Here is a 23,611-nt window from a genome sequence, read left to right as displayed (position 1 = left end):
AACATGCTCAAATAATGTTCTGCTTTTCCTCCTTAACTTCCTTCTCTGAATTGGAGAAAAGATGGTCACAATGTCATAAAGGCATGCTTTTTTTTTTCCCCAGGTCCCTGCTATTCTACTGTTAATTAGATTTGGAGCCTAGGATGTCACTAGCTTATTATTTTTGCTATTTGTGGGGGTTTAATTTATAGTATAAACTACAGATTATGTCATAACATTTTATTAGATTTCAAATCAGGAGGTAATTCAGTTCGCTTACGACTTGCAGTAGAGCTTTCTTTGGCTGATATTCTGGAAACATTGTCTTCTTTCACGTAATCTCTTAGATTGTTTTATTTTTATAAACAGATTCTCTCATTGAGCCATAAAACATAGCTGTCCATAAACATTCCAAGTAATTGGTAGCAAATGATAAGCTTTATATACATCTGCAAGTTAATTGGAAACTAATGAGGAATAAGACAAAGGAAACATTATACAACATATAGTCATACATAATAAAAGTCTCCAAAGTAAACAACTGTTCGGTGCTGCCCAGACCTTTCCACATTCTGCTTTTTCTACAAGTGCAAAGTACACCCTTAAGTGTTTGATGAGCCACAGCATAAAGGGTTTGCCAAGTTGGCATCATCTTACAAAAGTAGATTACAGCTGGCAGCTCTGAATTTACCTGCTTGGATTTGGAGGACTCCCCTACATTTTCATCCATGCTGAAATTCATATAGAGCTCCGCAGTTTTTACTCAAAGTTGAAAACTTATGAAGTCTAATGAATGTAGTTTGCCTTTTCTGTTTATACATAAGTGTGCATACAGTCAGTATTGTTCAGATCAGATTAATTACAATGGACATGCATCAAGGTCACCTGCAATACTACATTGCTATCAGTTACACAAAACAACCCTCACTTTGTTAACAATTTCAGCCACACCAAGGCTAGAAGAAACTTGTTGCAAAGGTGCATTTTTGATTAATAGGAGAAAACAGTGATGAATGCTACTGGGAAAACCTGAAGAGCATGTGAAAGCTTTGTACTGGAACAACTTGAACGAACACTTCTGTTACAAGACTTTCACCTTAAAAGCTATGAAAGTCTCTATCCATGAAAAATATTATTCCTTCATATTGCATGCATGCAAATGACATGGTTTGCATTTAGTTTCCCTATACAAACATGTAAATGTATCCCTCTCTCTATTCTAGTACATTCCTTGTGTTTACCCTTCTTATACACTCCAAAGCACACTCTACCCTTTACACAAATATATTTGACACTCTTCAAAGCAGCTTATACACATCTGAAAGGACAACCTAAAAATAGCAGACACCAAACAATAAATTTACATTATTCCAAGTCTGTGTTAAAGAGATCTTACTGTTTATTTTTGCATATGAACTGTAGCCAGCTGCTTAGTAGAAACCTGGATACAGGATTGTCAGGTGAGAAAAATATTCAGGAGAAAATATTAGAAACAGGATTATTTTTCTTCTCTTATTTATGCTTTTAAAGGCTGCTGTTAGCTAAACGTGTTAACTTGCATCACATATTTAAACAAGAAAACTACATCTTAAACATTATCCAAGTGAGATAACTTCAGCCAAGTCTATATTTTGTGCTGTACATAACCAAAGCAGTTTTTAAGAGGGGAAAAAAAAAAGCAGCCAACCAGCTAGCTGTACTAGCAAATGAGAAAAGATCCCTTCTAGCATGACAGCCCCCCACAACACCATGCAGATATTAAAAGCACTTTACAGTTTTGATTGACAGAAACCTGGCTTAAGCAGTTAAGAATTCAACTTGTGATACAGACTAAGCTAAATGCAATGTATTAAATAACTTGACCCCAGTAGAACTTGTCAGGCCCTGCACTGGCTGACAAGACTGTGTGTGGCCTGCAGTCTCTCAGACATCACGCTGCAAATAAAGGAAGTGTAAGACAAAAGCTGCATTCTCTCTGCTGTTTTTCCCCATCCCTTTTTTGTACAAGTTTGTCTGTTGTCTGTCTGTGTATACTTACGCCATGGAAAAGCTTCAGTTTCTGAATGACCAGCAGTCACTGCTTTTAGAAAACAGCTATTTGAACTGTCACTTAGATTCACTTCTACCATGGTATTGCTTAGCATTCCTCTTCTGGAACTCTATTACTATAGAGACTACTTTTGACGATGTTGAGAATTTTGGAACCACTTATAAACAAGGCCAGCACATTTATAAACAAAGCTTTTTATTAATAAAATGTTTACACCTTTTTTGCACAATACATCGGACTGGTAGTGATTTAGCATGTTATTACACTATAAAAGTTTATTATGAATGCTTAAGCTGAAAATGCTGTTTACATTATGCCAAACCAACATTTCTTTATTTTCAGTCTATGCACTATATGGGAGTGTAACAATACAAACAAAAAGGAGAGAACAAAAGTCTGGTTTTCTTCATTAGCATCTACAAACCAACAATACAGACAAACCTGTACACATCCTCGGGACCAGCCCAAGAGAAGACTATAAAAGTCTCAAAAAACATTCATAAGCTTAGGAATTCATCACTATATTTCACCACTCGCAATCTGACTACATTTCATGCAGTGAAGCAATGGTTGTAAATTTGTGCAGTTTACAGTGCTGCAAATGCTCTGTAACTTTGAGCGGCTTTAGTTTGTCTTAATAAGAGATATTATAATAAGAAGGCACAGACCTTTCAATCTTTTTTAACAGGTTAACCCAACACTATAACAAAAAGACAGAACATTCTCAGGAGGGACAAGAACTGCTGATACAAAGGTTAACCTTCACGCTTAATTTTACAGGCATACATTTATTACACTGCAAGAGCTATATGCATATCAGGTTATTTTTGTGCCCTGAATACACAAATGCAAAAGTTTTTGTTCAGAAACCTTCAGAATTACTTCCTTTTTTCTTCATTGGACTGGGGGCTAAGGAACACAAGAGGGAAAATTGCCAAGAATTCTTAAGTGTCCTACAGCTACACAAATATGATCCATTCGTGTCTTGCATCAATTCACTCTGCCACAATTTCAATGCTGGATGCACTATATTCAGAAATAGGAAGTACAGAAGCTAAAATACAGGAGAGTTTAAATTGTGTTATTAGGGCTTTACAATAATTTACTTCCTTCAGGCGAACGTGCTTTTAGCCTCCTATCTGGTGTAATAAAGTAGCGGTATGTGTCTCAGATGCTATGATTTCTTAATTTCATAACGCTGTACTAATGAATTACCATTTTATTAACAACATTTGCTGCTGTGACAGATACTTCTCGAACCTTTAAGCAGAAAAAAAAAGACACTTGCCACCTTTTCTTGGCTAGATCCCATAAGGAAACAAAGAACAAATTCTCAAGAAAAGAGAATGGATTTAATAATAGGAAATACATACTGCAACGTGAGTAAAAGTAAGGCAAGAAAGTAGCAGTGAATCCAGCAGTGAATCTTTCTATGGGTCTGAATTGGACTTCAACAACTGGATGGAATATTACCCCCACATAAATGAAGAGAATGACAGAAAAGGTTGTCTGTATCCTTCAACATTAGAAAAGGAGTAGCAGTTGGTTTGTTCAACATGTGAAAATATTAACATGAATAAAACAAAGAAAACCCAACCTTCGTGAATAAAATTGTTAGTGTTTAAGCAAAAATTAACCCCCCCAACTTGCAGTATGATGCAATGGGAAAAACAAAATTGTTTCTTCTAGAAATTCTCTATTCTAGAATTAGAACAGTTTCAGCAAACACTCTACTGATTTTTAAGGGGACACATTCATCCTAGTGCCTTGATTTCCCATGTGAAATAGGAAGCATCACATAACTCTAAGCCACCAGAACTTTTATAAGCATTTTTAAATAGCTCTTTGTAGCACGTACACTCACAGTACTTAAAAATTCAGGCTTGGGTGGGGGGTATTGAGAGGGGAAGGAAGAAAAAGTTGAGCCGAGAATCACTTTAACATGTCAGAGAGGAAATCCATCAATATTCTTGGGTTGCAGGATACTCTTATAGGCCTTGAATGACTTTTTAATTTTTTTTAAATCTGTGACACTTCATGGATAAAGTTGGATAATGCTTGTTCAGCTTTTGCACATCAAGCGTTTTTGATCCTATCTAACTTTAAGGTTTGCATTCAAAAGACCAGAAAGTAATATATATCTTTTTTTTTTTTTAAACAAGCATTGGTGTTAGAAGGCCTAACAATTATAGAGAAATATGTTGGCACTTGAATTCTTGTACAAGAAACAAAGATGTAGTTTCAAGCTTATTTCTTTTGACAGGCTGGAGCCATACAACTCTGAAAAGGTCAGCTGACAAATTAATTATACTAAACTTTTTTTTTTTTTTAAATCTTAGATTGGTAATTCACACCAATATCTTTTATAAGTCTTCTGTTGCCAAACATTAGTACGGATATGATCTATAAATAGAGATGCAATGTGAGCATAGAATAGTTCAGTTGGAAGGGACCTACAAAGCCGATCTAGCCCAACTACCTGACTACCTCAGGGCTAACCAGAAGCTAAAGCATACTATGGGTGGCATTATCCCAAAGCCACCTGAACACCGACAAGCATGGGGCATCAGCCACCTCCCTAGAAAGCCTGTTGCAGTGTTTGACCACACTCCCATAACCTCCCTGCCACAGCTTTGTGCTGTTCCCTCACATTCCACTGTCAGTCACCAGGGAGCAGAGACCTGCACCTCTCTCCCCGCTTCCCCTCCCCAGGATTTGTAGAGCGGTAAGGTCACCTCTTGGCCTTCTCTTCTCCAAACTAGACAACCCAAGTGTCCTCAGCCTCTACTCACAGGACATGCCTCCCAGCCCGCTTACCATCAGCTTTGTTGTCTTCCTCTGGATGCATTCAAGTATCTTAACATCGTTTCTATGTTGTAGGCACAGAACTGCACACAATATTCAAGGAAAAGCTGCACCAATGCTAAATACAGTGGGAGAATCACCTCTTCTGACTGGCTGGCTATGCTGTGTTTAATGGACCCCAAAATATGGTTTGCCCTCTTGGCTGCCAGGGCACACTGCTGGCTTGTGTTAAGCCTGCTGTCACCAGTACCCCTGGGGCCCTTTCTGCAGAGCCATTCTCCAGCCACTCATCTCCCAGTCTGTACCTGTGTCCAGAATTACTCCATCCCAGTGCAGCCCAGCATCTACCCTTGTCAAACTTCATGCCATTGATGATTGTCCATTGCTCCAATCTGTCTAGATCCCTCTGCAAGGCCTCTCATCCCTCCAGGGAGTCAACAGCACCTCCCAGTTTAGTGTCATCCACAAACTTGCCGAGGATGCATTCCACTTCTGCACCCAGATCGTTGATAAAAACATTGAACATAACTGGCCCTAGAATTGAGCCTTGGGAAACACTGCTAGGGACTTGCCACCAAGCACACACAGCCCCATTTACCACCTTTTGAGCTCTACTGTCAAGCCAGTTCATCACCCAGCATAGTGTGAACCTGTTTAACTCAGCTGGACAATCTCTCCAGGATATTGTGAGGGACAGTATCAAAGGCCTTACTAAAATCCAGAAAGACTGCATGTACTGCCTTCCCTTCATCCATTAAGTGGGCAACCTTGTCATTGACGGAGATCAAATGACTAAGGTAGGACCTTTCCTTCAAGAATCCATGCTGACTACACCTGATCAAAGTTTTGTTCTTTAATTGCCTTTCAGCAGCACTCAAGATAATCTTCTCCATAACTTTTCCAGGGACTGAGGTTAGACTGACATGTCTGTAACTTCCTGGGTCTTCTCTAGTGCCCTTCTTGTAGATGGGTAAAACACTGGCTAGCTTCCAGTCAGAAGGGAACTCCCTAGGCTACCAAGACCTTTGGTAAATTGTTGAGAGGTTCAGGTGTTAAGAGTTCTCTCTGAAGAATGTTATACAGATCTTTGAAAACCTTACTTCCACGCACACAATTCTCATGCTTTGAGAAACTGACTCATTGCATACAAATACAGTCGTGGGTCGTTGTAAAACAACTTCCCGCTAAGTTAAGAAAGTTTATCCCTGTCTCTTGTCCATGGGAAGATGAGCCTCTTTTTAGAGATTTAAAGTGTTTAAGAAAGATATCTGAAGTATTTCAGAAAATGAATAGGCAGTGTAGAAGTTGATGTCAGTTGTATATTCAGACTCTCCCCATGCTTGAGATATTTTTCTACTTTTATGTAGTTCTTGCTGCTTGTAAGCAAGGCTCCCTACAGGGTGACTAGCCACACAGTTTATACAGCTTCTGTCCTGTAAATCATCAATTCCCAAGATAGTCTTTGCAGACTACTGACATAGCATGCCACAAATAGACTGTCTTATCCTTAATAAACACTAAAGACAGTTTCACAAGAACGTCATTCAATCATCACTAATAAAGTTTTCTTTTCCAACTAATACTCAATATGTTATACTGGAAATGAACACTAATGTCAAGGAACAATTTAGGATTAACATCATAACAAAAAGCTTGTCAAGGCCAATTTTTTTAAACCATTCAAAATATTGAAAATGAATTATTTTTGATAACTAAAATGAAACTTTAACCATGAATGAAAGCAATTCCCAATGAATCTCGCATCTCTTGACCAGGTTAAAGGAACAGAATTCAGGATCAGTAGGTAGGCATGGCTGCCTCTGCTCTTAGTCTCTTCCCAGGCATGTATGTATTCTTTCCTGAGCACGCTGATAGCATTAAATTGGTACTATGTACACAAACATATCAAAGACAAGTCTGCATTGAACACCCCTCTGAACTATGAGCTGTCTGATACTGTGGCACTTAAAGAAAAGGTCTCACTGATACCAGTAGGAATTTAAAGTGCAATGATTTTTGTTTCAATGTGGATCTAATAACATACAAAGTCTTTACCTTCTTGGAAACAGCAAAAGTTGTTGGAATTTTCTTAGAACTTTTCAAAGCACCTATTACAATTTTCAGTAGTTTGGCCACTAAATGCCTTTGTATTTTGTTAAACAGAAGCTTCCACAACTCACCTATCTAGGCACTTAGTATGCCGGTTTCCAGCATGTATCTAAAATATGCTACAAAACTACTCACATAGCATAGCAAGTCACTTAAGAAACTTTTTTATACGGAACTAAATATAGTTTTTCCTTTTTATAGGAAACTTTTTAATAGGGAAACTATATTTATAGGGAACGATGAAGACACCCTCCAAAACTTGGGCAGCACATTTAAGTAACTCCAAAGCTTAGGAACAAGCCATTTGTCAAGTACAATTTTTATAGAAATCTGTACTTTTGTAGGAAAGAGTTGGCATTGTATAGAGGTGGAAATAGTAGCATTTTGTCAATTTAAAAATGCTCTAAATCAATTTTATGACATGCACCTCATTATCTGTTTACAAATATGACACTTGTCCCTCTCAACTCTTTTTTTTTTTAAGCCATCAATTCGCTTTTAGATTATTTTAAAAACTAGTCTCTATGACGATCACAATTCATGAAAAAGAAAGGTGTAGCAGAATAAAACTCAAGTCCCAAGCTTTTTTCAATAACTTCTTAACAAAGTTACTTAAGTTATTTGGAATGGTTGATAATCAATCCTTCTAACACTCAAAGGCTAATTTTTCTCCAAATAGAGAGGCTATGTTAGGGAAAAATATAATCAATTCCAGTAAGCCTAGTGCAAAATGAAATCAGATGGCCTAAAAAATTATTAGTACAGAAGAAATCATTTTTCTCCAACAAAAATGAGATCTCAAACATGCACATCTCATCCAGGCAAGACTGCATTTCAACTTTTGGTTAAGGCCTACTGATCAACAAAAAGTTATCTTGGCCCAAATGAACTGACATCTACAGTCTGTCATTTTACATAGGCATGGTCTTAAAAACCAGTCTCACTTCAATGTTTCTAGTTTGGACGAACCATGGTCATTTCCATGTCTTCATTAACTGGAGTAATTCAAGATCGGGATTGCAAAAAAAGCTATGAAGTATGCTTGTATTTCACCCAGATTAGTAATATGCACACAAAAGGAGTCTGAGGCATCAAATCAAGATTTAGCTACGTCTGTGAAGAGCCAGGTTGATGTTGCTGCTTAAGTTGTTTTTTTGTTTGTTTTAAGACTAATTTTGGTATGCATCAAATAAATGAGAATAGCTTAGAATGTACTTTATAAAGATTTCCTAAGAGATACTATATAGGATCAGTGAGATAATAAAAGTGATGTAATAGTACATGATGCAGTATGACTAGAGACAGCTACAATAATCTCAGTATTAACCTAGCTCTCAGTCCAGCCTAGAATTCAGTATTTCTTCTCAAGTCAATAAATATTGGATAGATAACATTACACGATTTTTATTATCTCACTGAAAAAGAGGACTTAAACTCCATTTTTATTCCATGCTACAAGCCATAAATTTAGCAAGTTCAAAAACCTTTTTCTACTAACCTGCATGGAAGATATTCCTGATATTTAATACTTTCCTTTTCTTACTATATTTTCTAGTTCAAGAAAATTTCCAGATTTATTATTTAATAAATGAAATTTTATGCATGAACCATGAAGCCTGTACAATGATTTAAAAAATGTAGTCAAATTTCATTAAAACGTACTGATCCATTTAAAATTTCACCCTAACAGTTTAACTGTTCTGCTCCATAAGAGCTCTACAAGAATTTTGACTAATACAAACTAATCTGAATTGTAAGTTCTTTCATTTTTTAAAAACTTTTCTCCCATTTCCTTAAGAGAAAATACTTGAGATGATAGAAAGCCAGATTATAGAGAACAAATATCTCACCATGACCTCATTTCAATTGGAAAGCTCAACAGCATAGTAGTATATACTTGAGTATTTTAAGATCTTTTTCTTCAAAAGTATAAAGTTCCTCACTACTGCCAGTAGGAAACAAAAAGCGAAAATAAATAAAAAAGCACAATAGGGTATGGTCAATCTATAGTTTAATTGAGAGCATACTAAAACCAACACAATATAAGCCAAACACTGATTTACTTAAAAAAAAAAAAAAAAAGTCCTCACAGGTGAAAAAGCCCAGGAACCAAGAGGTAATGATCTACATTACCACATGTGTTAAGGTTACTTCCTATTTGTACTTTTGTGCCCAAAACAGGAAAGACTGGGTGCACCACAGATGAAAACTTGTTCAACAGACAGACCTCACATTGCACTGACAGCAGCCTCTATTTGATCTTTCAAATGGGATTTAAGGAGTGAATTTCAGCCTGTCTCTGGATGAAGTCACCAACAGTGACAATACCTAAAATGCTGGAAAAAAAAACAACTGATAGATAACCCCAGGAGTTTATCCGTAGGTGTGGAATGGAAGGAGTGAATAAGATTGCATTTTTTTAAAAAACTGTTTTTACATAATTTAGAGTACTTTAAACACTGGTCTCTTAAATATAATATGAACTCTTTACACATGCTAAACAATTAAAAGCTTTCCCCTCCAGCCTTTTAAGTCTTATCAGAACTATTGGCAGCATCTGTTTACAGCATCTGTTTTTAGTCAGTAATCACTTAATTTAGTCAGAACTACAGCTAGGTTTTCTTCAATCAACATCTTAATATTAAAAACCTTCTAAGAACAAGAAGATGACTATAAAGCATATCAGTTTGCCTTGAAGTGATTAAAGTCAGCATGGAAAAAAAGATTGTCTGTGGTTTAAGACCTCTTGTTTGTGTCCCCATCCCCGGCGTGTATCATCTTTAAATAAAAAGTGCAAATGGGTTCTGGGGAGTGGATGGACTGATTTGCCTATTATCTGTCTTCAGCTGCTTATTCTGTAGCCACCTCAAACCAACTGTCTCATTATACTTTGGATTAGCTACAGTTAAATCTCAAATAAGGCTCACTGAAGAAAAGGAAGAAATGACATCTGACTAACTTTCAAATTTCAACAGACTCCTCCCACCCCCACGTCCCACAAAAGTGCTCATTTCCCTTTTTATAAAAAACCAAAATCTTGATTACAAAACTACTAAACATTTCAATTCTACCGTCCATAGTCACCTTCCTTTAAGCAAGGCCACAAAACTGATGATGGATTCCCTTTGAATACAAGAGATACTACACTTTTTGTAAGTAAACAGGCTGACATTATGATTGCAGTCTTTTCTGCGAGCATACAGATGTCAGATGAACTGGCCCATTTTTGCAGGACCTTGGGCGTATGAACACCAGCAGATAGAGATCTAAGACTGATAATATAAACCCAACGTGAACTATTAACTTCCAAGACCACCTACTGTATAAACAAGTCTGATTTTCTAATGGATCAGTCAACAGCAGCTGCGCTTTGTCACCGATGGCTGTCTTCTAAGTTTGAATCCCTTACCACTAGTTGGGGGGTTCGTGTCAGTTGATGGAATTCTACGACCTATAAGGAAGCAGAAAATAACATTTATAGCAAACATTATATTTGAAGCTAATTGTATGCATTCAATGTATGTTATGTCACATGTTATTAATGACGATATTCCCGCATAACGGAAGGATGGCAGTTAACAGTCTATACAGTGCCCATAAGAGGTACAGTTCCACAAAAAAGAGCAGAGGCAGCTTTAAGCTAACTTTGCACTTCAGGCTGAACCAGCCTTAAGAGACCTAAGTTATGGAAGCACCCAGAGAATATACTTTGCAGGATGCAATACCATCTGGAATCTCTTTGTCGAGATCTACCATCTAGATCTGCATTTCCATAGCAGATCACCCGTGTCAGGCTTAGCACTGAAGTGCTTGTAAAGGTAGCTACTTCAGTTATCTAATCAGTGTTTGAAGTTGACCATTCCTGGTTGAGAATTCTTTTTTGAGAGGTTTAAGACATTTTTCCATATTTTAATCTAGGTCAATTTTTAGAGTACAGAGGGCGACTCTAAAGTCAATAAACCATGAAGCTTATCTACAGTGTATACTTTTGACATCAGCTTCAATATACTCATCTGCTTTCAAGAACTATTTTTTCTAATATATAACATTGCTGTAGTTACTCAAAGTTAAATAATAGTGCATGCATACACAAACGGACTGTTGGTTCTAATTTCACAAGCAGACATATATCTGCATCTTGATGTTGCTGCCTGAAATATATCCTACAAATAAATAAATAAAAAAAAAGGTATCACAACAGTACTGGTGGAAAATCCACACACTAGATGCTATTTCCCAGGCAGTAATCTAGCACTTTCGAATTCTTCTGTTTTTGCAAACATGCTGTTCTAGACTAAGCAGAAACATTAAGAGCAAGAATTGAATTCCTTTTCTTAGTTGTATAAAGTTTGGATATTTCTCATGCCATTTACTGTCCCTTCCATAACCTTGGATGTACTAGTTGAATCATTCAATAATGGATATAGTAAGATGACACTGACTTCTGACATCAGTGCCCTGCTTGCTATTTGTCCAACAGCATCACAGTAGACTTGAAATCCCTATAAGGAACCTTAGAGGTCATTAGATGACCAAAAATTTACACACCTCATTGTGCAGCTAGCATTCATAGCTGACTGTAACAAATCTAAATCAGCATACTATTACTTAAATAGTACCCCCAAAAATTACAGTAACCAAATTTCTACTTGAACTTCTTTCAGAAGAAAACATTACCTGTTTAAATACTTACTAATTTCTATAAAGAGTTCATTAATGTTTATTGCATTTTTCGCACTTGTCTCTACAAATATTGCATGAATGGAATCTGCATAGTCTTTAGCATCTTTTTCCATGACTTCTCTAAAAAAAAAAAAAAGGAAAAAAAACTGAATGCAGAAAAAAAAACACGATTCAGAACTTTAAGGGACAGATTAAGCTTTTAAGTGTCTCACTTAATGAGTATTTCGTATTACCCATTTCTTATCACCCTGCTCCCTCATCCTGAAGTTGATGCTCATTCTTTACTGTATGCTTTCTTCCTGCCCAGAGGTAGGAGCACCACTGAAGCACAATCATAAACTAAATGACCTCAATCCATCTGACATTACAATGGAGTTTGTTTCTTGAGTGCTTTAAGCATAGGTCTGCAATCAGTCATTGGGGGTACTTTGCTCTTCTCACACACAAGTTTTAGGTACACTGAAAAGATCCTAAAGTTCTAATTCCACTAATCCAGTGGATTTCCTACAGCTGCTCCCAAAACCAGATCTCTCTCAACACTGCATGGATTATTAGTATACCATTAAGTTTATGTGAAGCAATGAGGATGTTGCTACGAACAGGAATGTATTTAGACTGTGCAAACAACAACACAGCCAAGTAGTGAAAAAAATTATTTTGCATCCTTAGGTTGATAGGCAAGTTGATAATGCAATGTTTCCATAAACAGAAAAAAAACAAAGCTGAAGAGAAGACTATACGACTATACCCCACACAGCTTTACATACCATTTCTAAAATACATCTCTGCTGTCGGTAACAACAGACTTAGGACATCCAGACAGACAAAAGTCCAGAGCTTAGGTCAGTGACTCAAATACTGTCTCTGGAGTACAAGGAATCTTGGCCATTAGCTTGAATAGCAATGTTTACATGCTTTATGATGCCACCTAAGTACCAAGATGTAAGCACAAGTGGGAGATTTAATACTGCATGCCTTGCAATTGTCTTCTAAGGAATTTTATGCCATATTTACTCCAAGAGATATGTTATTTCTGAGAAGAGTTATTAGAGCTCACTAGGTTACTAAAATATAGTAATGATTTGTAAAATTATACTAAGAACCAACTTTGCAGTGGTTTTTCAAACATATAACCAACCATGCTGTTGCCTCTGGACAGCAACAGTGGTACTTTTTCCAATGAAATCTAAAAACAAGAAGTTTGCACACACCTTCTTTCTGAATTTTGGCTTATTTAACCAGGACATCAATAGAAAAGAGCTTCTTTTGTTTTTAATACATGCTTTCTTGAAACTTTGGCTGTCCATAAAGTTTCTCAAGAGCTTTTCCCACTTCCTGCAACCATTTCAACCACAGCCAGTTCCACCCTGGCATTTAAGCAGAAAGGGTAGGCACCTGAACAAGCAAGTCAGAAGAACCTACACAATGCTTTCCAACAAGCTCAATATTTTTCATAACAAAATGAGGTGCTACAGACTGACAGGGGTACTTGTTATAAAATGAGGTAAACAGCTTGTATTACACCGTAGTTTCACGGGCAGTTTAAGCTTGTGTAACTTGGCACTGCCACCAGAAAAGGTAATCCCGTCTCCCTATAAACTGCTCATTCCTAACCCTGCTACTCTACACCTCTGTCATGCTAGCAAGTTGTCATGCTGTGAGCAAGATAAATACACTTGGATAGGTTTCCCTTTTTTTTTTAATTGGTTAGTTTTAATCTGGATGCATTTTACAGCCTGATTTGCTGCCCAGTCACATGTACTCCTCGCACCAAAGGGGAGGAAGTGGGCAAGAAAAACAAAGGCAGACTAACCAAATCTTCTGGCAGTAGAAAACTCAGACTCCTTGTGAAACTACAAGTTTCACAAGACAGTGCAAAACTGCTTAAGTTTAACTGCTTAAGATTTCAGAGCTGGTGAAAGATATAAAGTATTTAAAGCTCTATGAGCTTATCTCCTGAAATGAAGACTGAACCATCAACAGTTATTTACCTTACATCATTAAGATCACACTTATTTCCTGCGATAGCTACAACAATGTTTGGAGGTCCATGTTGTCGAAGCTCTTTAACCCAATTCTTTAATGTTGAGAAAGTCTCCTGATGTGGAAGAAGAACAGAAGGAATTAAGAATCTGAACTGGCCCGTGACACAACAACCAGAAGTTGTAATGCTGAGTCAAAGTCCAATTTCTTACCTCTTTTGTGATGTCATAAACTATAATGGCTGCTGCTGACCCTCTGTAGTACATTGGGGCTAAAGCACGAAACTGAAAGAAAGAGACCATACATCATGAATCTCATTTTCACTGACCTCCACAACTTCCTTATTTAACATTAGAGATAACTAGCTTTAAATTTAACATTAGTGGAAAACTTTTCTTTGCAGAGAGCCCACACAGCAGACTACATAAACTTCCACGAAAATATCATTTTACACAGGCCAATCAATAAATAGTCTAGGAACCAGCGGCACACCTATGGTAAAAAAGCAAGAAGCTTAACTTGACCTTATTTTGACTATATTAAAATCTCCCATTTAAAAGGCTGGTGATACAGACCCGCAGGATATATGCTCAACTTTAAATACTGAGCAAGGGGGAAAAAGTCAAAATTGAACTTGTTTCTTCTTGCTGGTGTTTTTTGGACAAAAAGTAATTTGAAGAAAACTAGCATATATTACTGCTGATTTGAAATGTTCATAGGCTGATGTCTAACCCTGCTGAAAAATGGGTAAGTCACGCCATTCATTTAATGCTAAAAACACTGTTTTCTCCCTAATCTCACTTATGGCATTAGGGATTTTGCCTAAGTTTTTCCTCAAAGCTCAAAAATTTGAAGGATGTTTAAATCTAAAAAATGCAAAAGTCCAAAGCTATGTGATCCATTGCAGATAGAGTTTTAAGAAACATGTTGGATAATAAAAGCCTACAATAATTTTATTGCAATATTCAAAATTAAACCTGTAACAGGCATATTTGGTTGGTAGTGAGTTTGCAGGGTATAAACCAGGGCTGTACCTTTGCACAGACAGTGTTTTGAATCCAGGCTTGGGGAAAAAAAAAGAACACAGTTGAATTTGCGCCTAAAATATTATTAAAAATTTCCTAACAATATAACAATACGATGTTCTGATAATTGAAAAAGCACCATACAACTTGTCTAGCAAACAAAACTCTCAGCTGAAGCACAGAGTAAGCTACACATGCTGTTTTGATGTAAGCATGTGTGACTTGGATCTTTCATGCATCTTGCTACTTATGGTAAAAAACATGAGTAGAATACAGATTTCCAGGACGGCTGATATTTTGCTAGAACCAAGCAAATTTCCTTTTGCTTAATACAGTGCAACTGAGAGCAATATTATAAATCATAAAAGTTTTGGTAGAAAGGCGAATTCCAGACCATTTACATTTAGATCTCAAATTCTGTGTTGAAAACGGGCTTTTGAACAAAAAGTTCAGAATATGAAAATATTTAATAGTGAGAAAGGGAAACACGGGCAGGCATTCAGTTCACATTGGGGCATAATCCCTCTCTTCCACGTAAATACTAGAACGCAAAGGGAAGCATATTTGGTAAACCACCATCTGGACTCGTTGCAAACTGGCTTTTTGATTATTTGACTATTTACATTGGGAATAAACCAACTTTCACTTGCTGATTTGGTATTACTTTCATTTCCTGCCTAACACTTAGATACCTTTTTTTCCACCCAAAAGCAGTCAGTAGCTAAAATACATTAACAAAATACATGTCACCAGAAACACTCGTTTTTTGTTTTGCTGTTTTTTCTAAGACTTCAGCTTGCTGTCCAGTCTCTGACTGGCACTTTGACAGAATTATTAACAAGACAACATAAGTATCCAAACAACTTTTCACAATTCTTACGTATGAACACGGAAATCCTGGCTGCTATAAGTAATCTTCCACCAACTTTATACAGTGCAGAAGAAATGAGAGAACAAGTAAGACGTAGGGAAGTCAGCTACGTGAAGTAAATTAGCACACATTTCCACCTTTGGAGTGAGGCTAGTTTGCCACTTCCTGAAGCCATTTAGAACACGAGGTTGTCCAGTATAACCTAGAACCATTTGCTGATGGGCTTTAGAAGATAGTAAATGCTCCTCAAAAAGACAGGAATTGTGTTTGTTACTATCATAGCTCGTACGAGAAGTCATAATCCCAAGAACAGTTTGGGCGTTTTTGGTGTTCCAGACCACCGCAGATGGGATCCCTTCCACAACGCACTGCCAGTCATATTGCATGACCAGAAAGCAGTGCTGCAGACTTCAGCACAAGGCATGCATATGGACCAATTGTAGCCAGCAGTAAGAGAGAGTGTCAGCTTGCTTTTGGAGAGAAATATCTATGAAGACACTGACATCATATCAAAGAAAATATTCTTGCTCCCAGTTTGCTGATTTCCTTGGATATATTGGGTCCCACAGTGACGACTTCTCATGTGGAACAAGCTTTAGAGATATCACAGATCTTGGGTCAGGGGCCAGGTAAGTCATCTCTCCTTTTCTGACTTTCACAAACATAACATGCAACTTGAACGGAAGAAAATAAAAAGATGTCACACTCTAAAAACAGACAGGGAATGTGCTAGTCATGTACAGATACGCTTCCTCAGATTGTAGCATGCTGAATCCAAATTAGGGCGTTCTCCCATTGCCTGCAAACACAGTTAAAGTGAACAGGATGGAATGCTAATACGTAACAGATATTTCCTGCCAAGTTGTTGCAGGCACGTTTGTAAAGCTTTCTGTTTAAGAGTACCAGTCTCTTAAGTCATGCTCTACCCCTCAGAAGTCTGATTGAAGCATTAACATTTCAGAATGAGCTTTGATGTTCATTTAAGAAAAACTGTTGACAGCAAATGCTGACTGAACTCTGGTAATGGAAGGACTGGGATATTTCTGATAACCTACATAAATAGGACATATCCCTGGGACACATCCCTAGTGACCTAAGTTTGCCTTACATCATGCTGCTGGGAAGAAATAAGTAGTCATTCAGAATCTAGAACAGTGAATGCAATGCAAATATACTGGAGTGACTTTTCTAGCCATGAAGGCTGTTATCACACTAAAAAGCTACCAAGTCAGTTCCACCAGGACTTTAAGAGTTTGAGTGACTGCACAAGGTTGACTAAGCCTTTACACTATTTTCCCTTTTTTTTTTTTTTCTTGAGCCAATCCTGAATATACTACAGTTGCATTTGCCAGTTACAATCCTAAAATAACCCAACCTGATCAAACTGACTCTTCACAGGGAGAGCTCTGGTATCTTCGTTATAGTTAGCTCATATCCTGAGTAAACTCATAAGTAACTGACAGTTGCAAGTAGTTAACAGTCAAGAATTCGAACTGCAAGAATAAGCACTGTTAATGGAGGTTCATTTCTATCATTGTTACTGGCAGACCATAAAAAAGCAAGTTAACTAGCAAACCTTTCCTTTCCCAAAGTAAAAATGATGCAAAGTAATTAACCGTGATTTCATTTGACTAGTCAGTTTCTTGAACACTTTTGTTACCTCTGCTCAGAATGCAGGCTTCATTTGGCCCTCGGCATACTGCAGATATCAAAGCCCCAAGCTATCAAATTAAAATTTGAATTTCAAAATAGATTTCTTGACATTGCTTTTAACACTACCAGGTTTGTGAAGATAACTCCATACATAAAGTAATAAAAGATCAGTTCTCATCCAAAATATTGCTTGAAACAACTTTTGGTCACCTAAACCCACATCCTACAAACACATTAAAAACCTCAGTAGCATTAATAAGCTGAAAATTTAAGCTAACACAATGTGCTAGCAGCTGTGTATTTTTCCAGAAAAATAGGCCAAAAATTTTCCAGGGCCTTACCTGTACAATGAAACAAGATCAGTCTCTTATCTCTGATGCTCGTTTTAGCAGCTGCAGTGAGCGTTTAAAACTCAAATAGAAATGGTACCAGAGACAGGTGCTGGCTTTTTGCCCTCCCTTGTTTTTTTTCATACACCACTTACTTTGGTGGGGCTGAAAAACATCCCAAACTCTAACCAGAACCATCACCACAGGTCTGATGAAAGATATGTGATTAAAGATATGTGTAAGACTCTACTCACCCGTTCCTGTCCAGCTGTATCCCAAATTAGGAATTTATGCAGCTCATTTTGATACTGTACAGTCTTGGTCATAAATGAGGCTCTGGAAAAGAAAATAATTTCATGATTTTCAGAATATTAATGCCAAAATATAAATGCTTTCTTCAAACATTAGTACCATGAACGTTTAAAGAAGTTTGTATTTCAACAGACGTGCTCCTCCCCCCTCCCCCCCCAACCAAGTAAGATTTTCATATACAAACGTTGAAATTAATTTGAGGAAAAGGGCCCTGTTACAGAAGGACAAAATAGCTACTTAAATTTAAAATAAAGGGGAGCAATTACAAAATGCTTTCCAATGTTAAGTGTTAATCTCCTTCCCATTCCTTAAACTCAGATGGCTAGCCAAGTAGTATCACTGTCCAAAGTTAGGTGTTCTTTTAAGAAGCCAAATATAAGATGCAACATTCCTACAAATAAAGTCTAACTACAGTTTATTTAAATGCAGGTAACTCAATGTATTTTAGCACAGAGTAAGAGTAAATAAAGTGATAGGAGCATCTGTAGTAAAGCACAAAGACTTCAATTTCCTTAAGACTAATGAAAATCAGACATCAATTCCTAAACTAGATTCTCACTGAAAACCAAAATATACCAGTACAGTCAATTTGAACAGAATGGCTGTGCTGCACTAATCCACATCACAACTAAACATCCCAAATGGTGGCTGACTCCACTTGAAAGTCTTTGAAAAACTGAAGATTTCAATGTGACGAATGAGCAAGAGCACGAGTGAGAGAGCACACAACTCAGAGACAAGTCGCTTTGGGAATATCTAAACTAGTTACCGTTAACAACTTCTAGTAAGAAAACTGGCAGTGTCCCACCTATATTTCCTACTTCCAGTAAATTTCCTATCTGCTTCTTCCAGCCAACACCATAACTGCGTGAACAAGATCTATACCCGTTCAAAAAGCTTGTTTAATGATATAAAGAAAGACTAAAGATTCTGCAGGTCCTAGAGATGCAGGAGTGGAAAGTGTCCTCAGCGCTGAGAGTACAAAAGTTCCAGAGTTCTGACAGGGTTTCTACAAGTTACCTATATTCAAATTTGAATCGTGAACTAATCGTGAACACTTATGATGAAGTATGATTGCTTACATATTCTAAGACAAATAGAAATAGGACAGGAAATGTAAGATTGCATCTCATGAACTCAAAAAGCCAGGAGTAAAAGCTTTACTTCTCAGCTTTCGTTTTGTAAGATGCTCTAAAACCTCTCTCTAACCTTCACTTTGCTCTTTCCACCTCCTAGTCTCAATCAGAAAATTAAAGCAAAGTCTAGCAAAAGTTTCAAAAATGAATTTGCTTAGAATTTTTGGGCTGCATCTTACTGGAAACTTCACACAATTCCTGCATTTGGACGAGTTTTGATCCATACTACTATAGCGAAGCACCAACAGTACGAGCTGTTAGACCTCTTAATCATTTTATTAATACTGCTGAAAGATATAGATTTTCAATCCATCACTTCAAGAAACCATATGAATTCCATAACTATCACTAAATTAATGAAAACAAATTAAATCCTGCAAATTATCCTCATTACCGCAATGGTGGGCAACTTCTAAGAGCCCTGTAAGGTACTGCATAGCATCTGTCACGGACATTTCACTGGGAAAATGAGTCCATGTCTTATCTTTGGGTTCCTGCCTTCAAATATATAGGTGCTACACAAAAGGGAGGGGAAAAAAGTAATAAAAAAAATCAACCATCACAGAACCAGAAAACTACAAGATGAAAAGAAACAGACTCTGGAAAAAAGACAACGATATTTGATGAAGTTCATTCTAGTCTCAGCCCTTTCACCAGGAAAAATAAAACAAAAAATACTCGAGTTTTCTCCAGAATATAGGACATTCTACTTCACCTAAATAGAAGCATCACAGATCACAGTCTTTGCTCTGCAGATTTATGCAGTCTCACAGACATGCACGGCAACACGTTCTTTTAGAATTTAGAAATTGTGAACAAATTTGACAAGGCTGTAGTTCACACATGACAGGAAGACATAATGCAAATTCCATACGAGGTTACTCAAAGGTTTAACCCAGGTAGTTTAGATGTCTGGCCATATACGTGTAACTATAGAAAAGAGCACCACAGCCAAATAAATAGGTACTCCTCACATTTGCAAAGCTTAAGTTTCTGTTACCATGGCTGGTCACCTACTACTTAGACTTTTTTTTAAAATGAAAAAACCAGGCACTGCATGCACAAGCATGAATGCTAACTCTGGGCTACTGTAGATACCACCTGTATTAGCCAACTATTTAACAGAATAAATTAAAAAAAATAAAACCTTTTTAATTTTTTTAAAGAATCTGGATGATTAGGAATGAAGACAGATTACCAATTTCTCAAACACCTCAGGTAATACAAAAAATAAATTGATCTTTCAGTACTGTCTGTCTCAACAAGGAGGTTTGCTTGTAGTTGTTATTACTGTGTGCAGTAAGTCTTAGCCTTCTGAACAATCTAAGCTGAAGTGTTTAGGACAGCCTGGCCCTCTACCTGAGCAAATAGCAGTCTGGCTACTATCCCCACATCAGTTCCACTGTCCTCCAGTAAAAGAACATCTACTGTAGCTAATTTGACAGTAACTAAAGGTGTTCAAGCCTTGAAGATCTAAGAAAAACAATCTAGCAATCTGTCTTAAAGGCTACCTTTGTTAACAGGGAAATTAAAAAGCATTGTTCCTACAGAATATCTTGCAGTTCAATACCAGCTTTTACACAGAAAAATTGGGGGGTGGAGGGTCTTTGAGGGGGAGGAAGGAAAGAGACAGCAAGGAAACCACATTCTTCAGAAGAGCAGGATGAGACACAGCTAATCTTTATCAACAGAATCTTTTTGGTCAAAGCTGTAGTAGAGGCTGTGTGGCACCTTAGGCAGGAAATTGTATTGACCCCCCACGCTTCTCAGCATCAAGTAAAGTCATGTCCTCCTGTAAGTAAAGAATTGCTTCTGAGCCAAGCAGCGCATAAGACACTTGGAAAACAAAAAGGACAGCAAAAGAAATAAACAGAAGAACTTCCAACCACTCCAAGAATTCCTGATGTTCCCCCTCCTATCTATTTGAAGATTTGAGCTCAATTACATTGCTCCTCTGAGGCTCATCTTTCAAACATCCTTAGCTGTGAGACTGATTGCATTAACAATTTCATCAGTTACTTGAGAGAGCGCGTAACATATCAACGTATAATAATAGAATGAACTGAAAAGAACCTACAACCTGAATTAGTATATTAGCTACCTTTGAAAACCTAGTAAACTTGTTATTGTACTTGACTCTTCAGAAAAAAAACTTCAAAAAATCATGCAGTCACATAATAATCATACTTTGAAATTCAAAAATAGTGCATGACAAAGGCATGTTGTTCTTTAACAGAAGCATCCATAGTAGAATACGTTTAACAGGATTTTATTAGCCATGGTTAGCAACACAAAATGGGTTCAGATCTTACATATGAAAATGGAAGCTGCAGTAGGGCCGAATACACTCCCAGGTTTCCTAAGGTAGCTCAGGGGCTAATTAAGACTGCAGTCATATTTATTACCACATTTAGCTGTCACACACGGAAAAGTCTCGTATGATCTTTTCAGGAGGTATATAAACATGTTCCGACAATTTAGTCTGATCCTTGAACGAGTCACGTTTACTCTAGTTTCTTACCCTATTGTTGGGTTAATGTTGGGATCAAAGCTATCTTCTACAAATCTCCACACAATACTTGATTTGCCCACACCAGTGTCCTAGAAAAAAAAACAGAAACAGTTGGAAGAGATATTGGTTGCTGTAAACCTTTCATTCTTTTTATCCTCATATCTATTTTTCATGAATAACATGTTCCCGCAGACATTCTCAGAGAACTTTGATCAGATTCTGAAATATTTTGGGTATTAACATATTGTTTACTAGAAAAATGAAAGGTCTCTCTGCTAAGTTGTAGTTCTCCAAACAAAATTGTTATAAAGAAATTTTTATGGAGTATAAAAATCTGCATTCCTGCATTTTATCAGTTATTCAAGCTTTCCTCCCCAAAAGTATACACAAACCAAATTTGAACTAGAGCAGAGAAAGACCTTCTACTACATTTAGCAAAATATAGAGCAACTGAATATTGTATGCCACCTTTGCAAGCCAATCGAGCACATGAAATTATACAACTTCTGACTAATGCTGTCCCACCCTGCATAATGAAAGGCCTGAAGTGTCTTCGTGACACACCTGAAACATGTCTCAAATACACCTTTACAGGTTTATAAATGGTAGAAGAAGAGACTCAACATAAAAATTTCAGGGCATACATGTATTTGTACCACCAAATCAATTATGAAAAAAAGCAAGCAAAAGTAGGCATACTTAGGAGTGAAATAACAGATTACTAGTACTAAGACCATTCTCAATAGCAGTTGGACATTTTAAACTGTCATTTAACTAAGACAGGTGACAACAAACTTTTTGCTTTACATCTACAGAGTAAATAATTTTAAGGAAAAACAGCACAAGTGCTGTTGAAGTTTTACACCATTCATGCATTATCTTGAATCTTCTGTTATAATAAAACTGGGTACAGCATGTACACTTATGTTTATCTTTTCAAATTGTTTTCCTCGCAAAGAACGTGTATGACCTCGGTTCTGTATTTTATAGTGTCTGCAGTCTCAATGAACAAAGCAGATCTCAAAAAGAGAAATTTAGATGCAGTTTCTGGCTCTAGGAGTTCAGGAATCAGTTTTCATAGGTGTTTACTCTCCTCTTCTTACAGGACAAAATACTTTGCAGGCAGAGCCAACTGTAGTTCATAGTTACCCCAAACGTTTTCATATCATGAAGAGCACAGAAACAATTTTCTCTCTGAAGGGCAGTGGGGCCATTTACAAGCAGAAGACAATTCTGCCTGTCATACTCTGTACAGCACAGGATTTAGATGTAGAAAACTCCACCTATTCAAAAGGAGACTCTCCAATGAAGTCCTCAGAGCAAACCCAACCCAAGCCAACACATGGCTTTCCCCTGGAATTCCAAAACTCCTACTTCACTTTGCTTGATGTCTCCTCCTTCCACTACCTGCTCCACTTAATGCACTTTCAAAGGCTATGCATGCTGTTAAAAAATAAAAAACAAACACAGAAAAAAAGAAAGAAAAAAAAAGAACAGTTCAAGTTCCCTGCCTCTCTCTCCAGTTTGATTTCAGATGCTTTTATTTATTCCTTTTACGAACTCCAAGGCCGAGGAAGAGGGAAGCACACACTGAGCCTTCGTGCTTCCTCTTTGCTCCTCCTCAGAGGCCAAGGCCGAACGAGGAGGATGAGGAGGAGGACGAGGAGGAGGACATCTCCCCATAAAAACGCCTCTCTCCCCGCAGGGAAAGGCCTGTCCGTCCCCCCGACCGCTCTCCTCCAGGGACCAGGGCCAGGGAGCCGGGGCCCAGCACTCGCTCTGGGAGTGAGGGGCCCCAGGCTCAGCCCCAGCAGCCAACACCAGTCCAGAGAGCCCCTCAGCAGGGTGGACGAGGGCAGACAGCCCCCTGCCCTGCCTCCTCCCCTCCCTACCTCCCCCTGCCCGCGCCCCGCGCCACTTACCCCCAGCAGGCAAACTTTCAGCTCCCTCAGAGCCATGGTCGGGCAGGCTGCGCCTTCAACGAGCGCCGGAGACGCGGCCCAGAACGATCATAGCCCCTTCCCCGCTCGCAGACGGACACACAGACAGCCAGACGCCAGCGCGGGCAGCCCCCCGCCTCCCCGCCCCTCAGCTACGGGCGGATCTCGCCCCTCAGCCGCCGCGGCCCGGCCGCCATTTTGGGCGGCCCGCCGCCGTCACCTGA

The 23,611-nt window shown here is 37.9% G+C and overlaps 1 protein-coding gene across 1 annotated transcript; it reads right to left on the bottom strand.

Moving 5' to 3' along the window:
- Positions 1-8,100: 8,100 nt before the first annotated feature.
- On the bottom strand, positions 8,101-23,575 carry RAB22A (RAB22A, member RAS oncogene family). Its single transcript, XM_040575939.1, has 7 exons — positions 23,370-23,575; positions 21,457-21,536; positions 17,742-17,823; positions 13,822-13,893; positions 13,618-13,724; positions 11,637-11,746; positions 8,101-10,394 (listed from the first exon to the last, which is right to left on the bottom strand). The coding sequence occupies exons 1-7, from the start codon at positions 23,403-23,405 to the stop codon at positions 10,297-10,299; spliced, it is 585 nt and encodes a 194-aa protein (XP_040431873.1). The 5' UTR covers positions 23,406-23,575; the 3' UTR covers positions 8,101-10,296.
- Between the last annotated feature and the right edge of the window lie 36 nt (positions 23,576-23,611).

This window comes from Cygnus olor, chromosome 16 (assembly GCF_009769625.2).
Source record: "Cygnus olor isolate bCygOlo1 chromosome 16, bCygOlo1.pri.v2, whole genome shotgun sequence".
Taxonomy (NCBI): domain Eukaryota; kingdom Metazoa; phylum Chordata; class Aves; order Anseriformes; family Anatidae; genus Cygnus; species Cygnus olor.
Note: the sequence above shows the minus strand (reverse complement) of the source record. Positions and strands in the feature narration are given on the sequence as shown.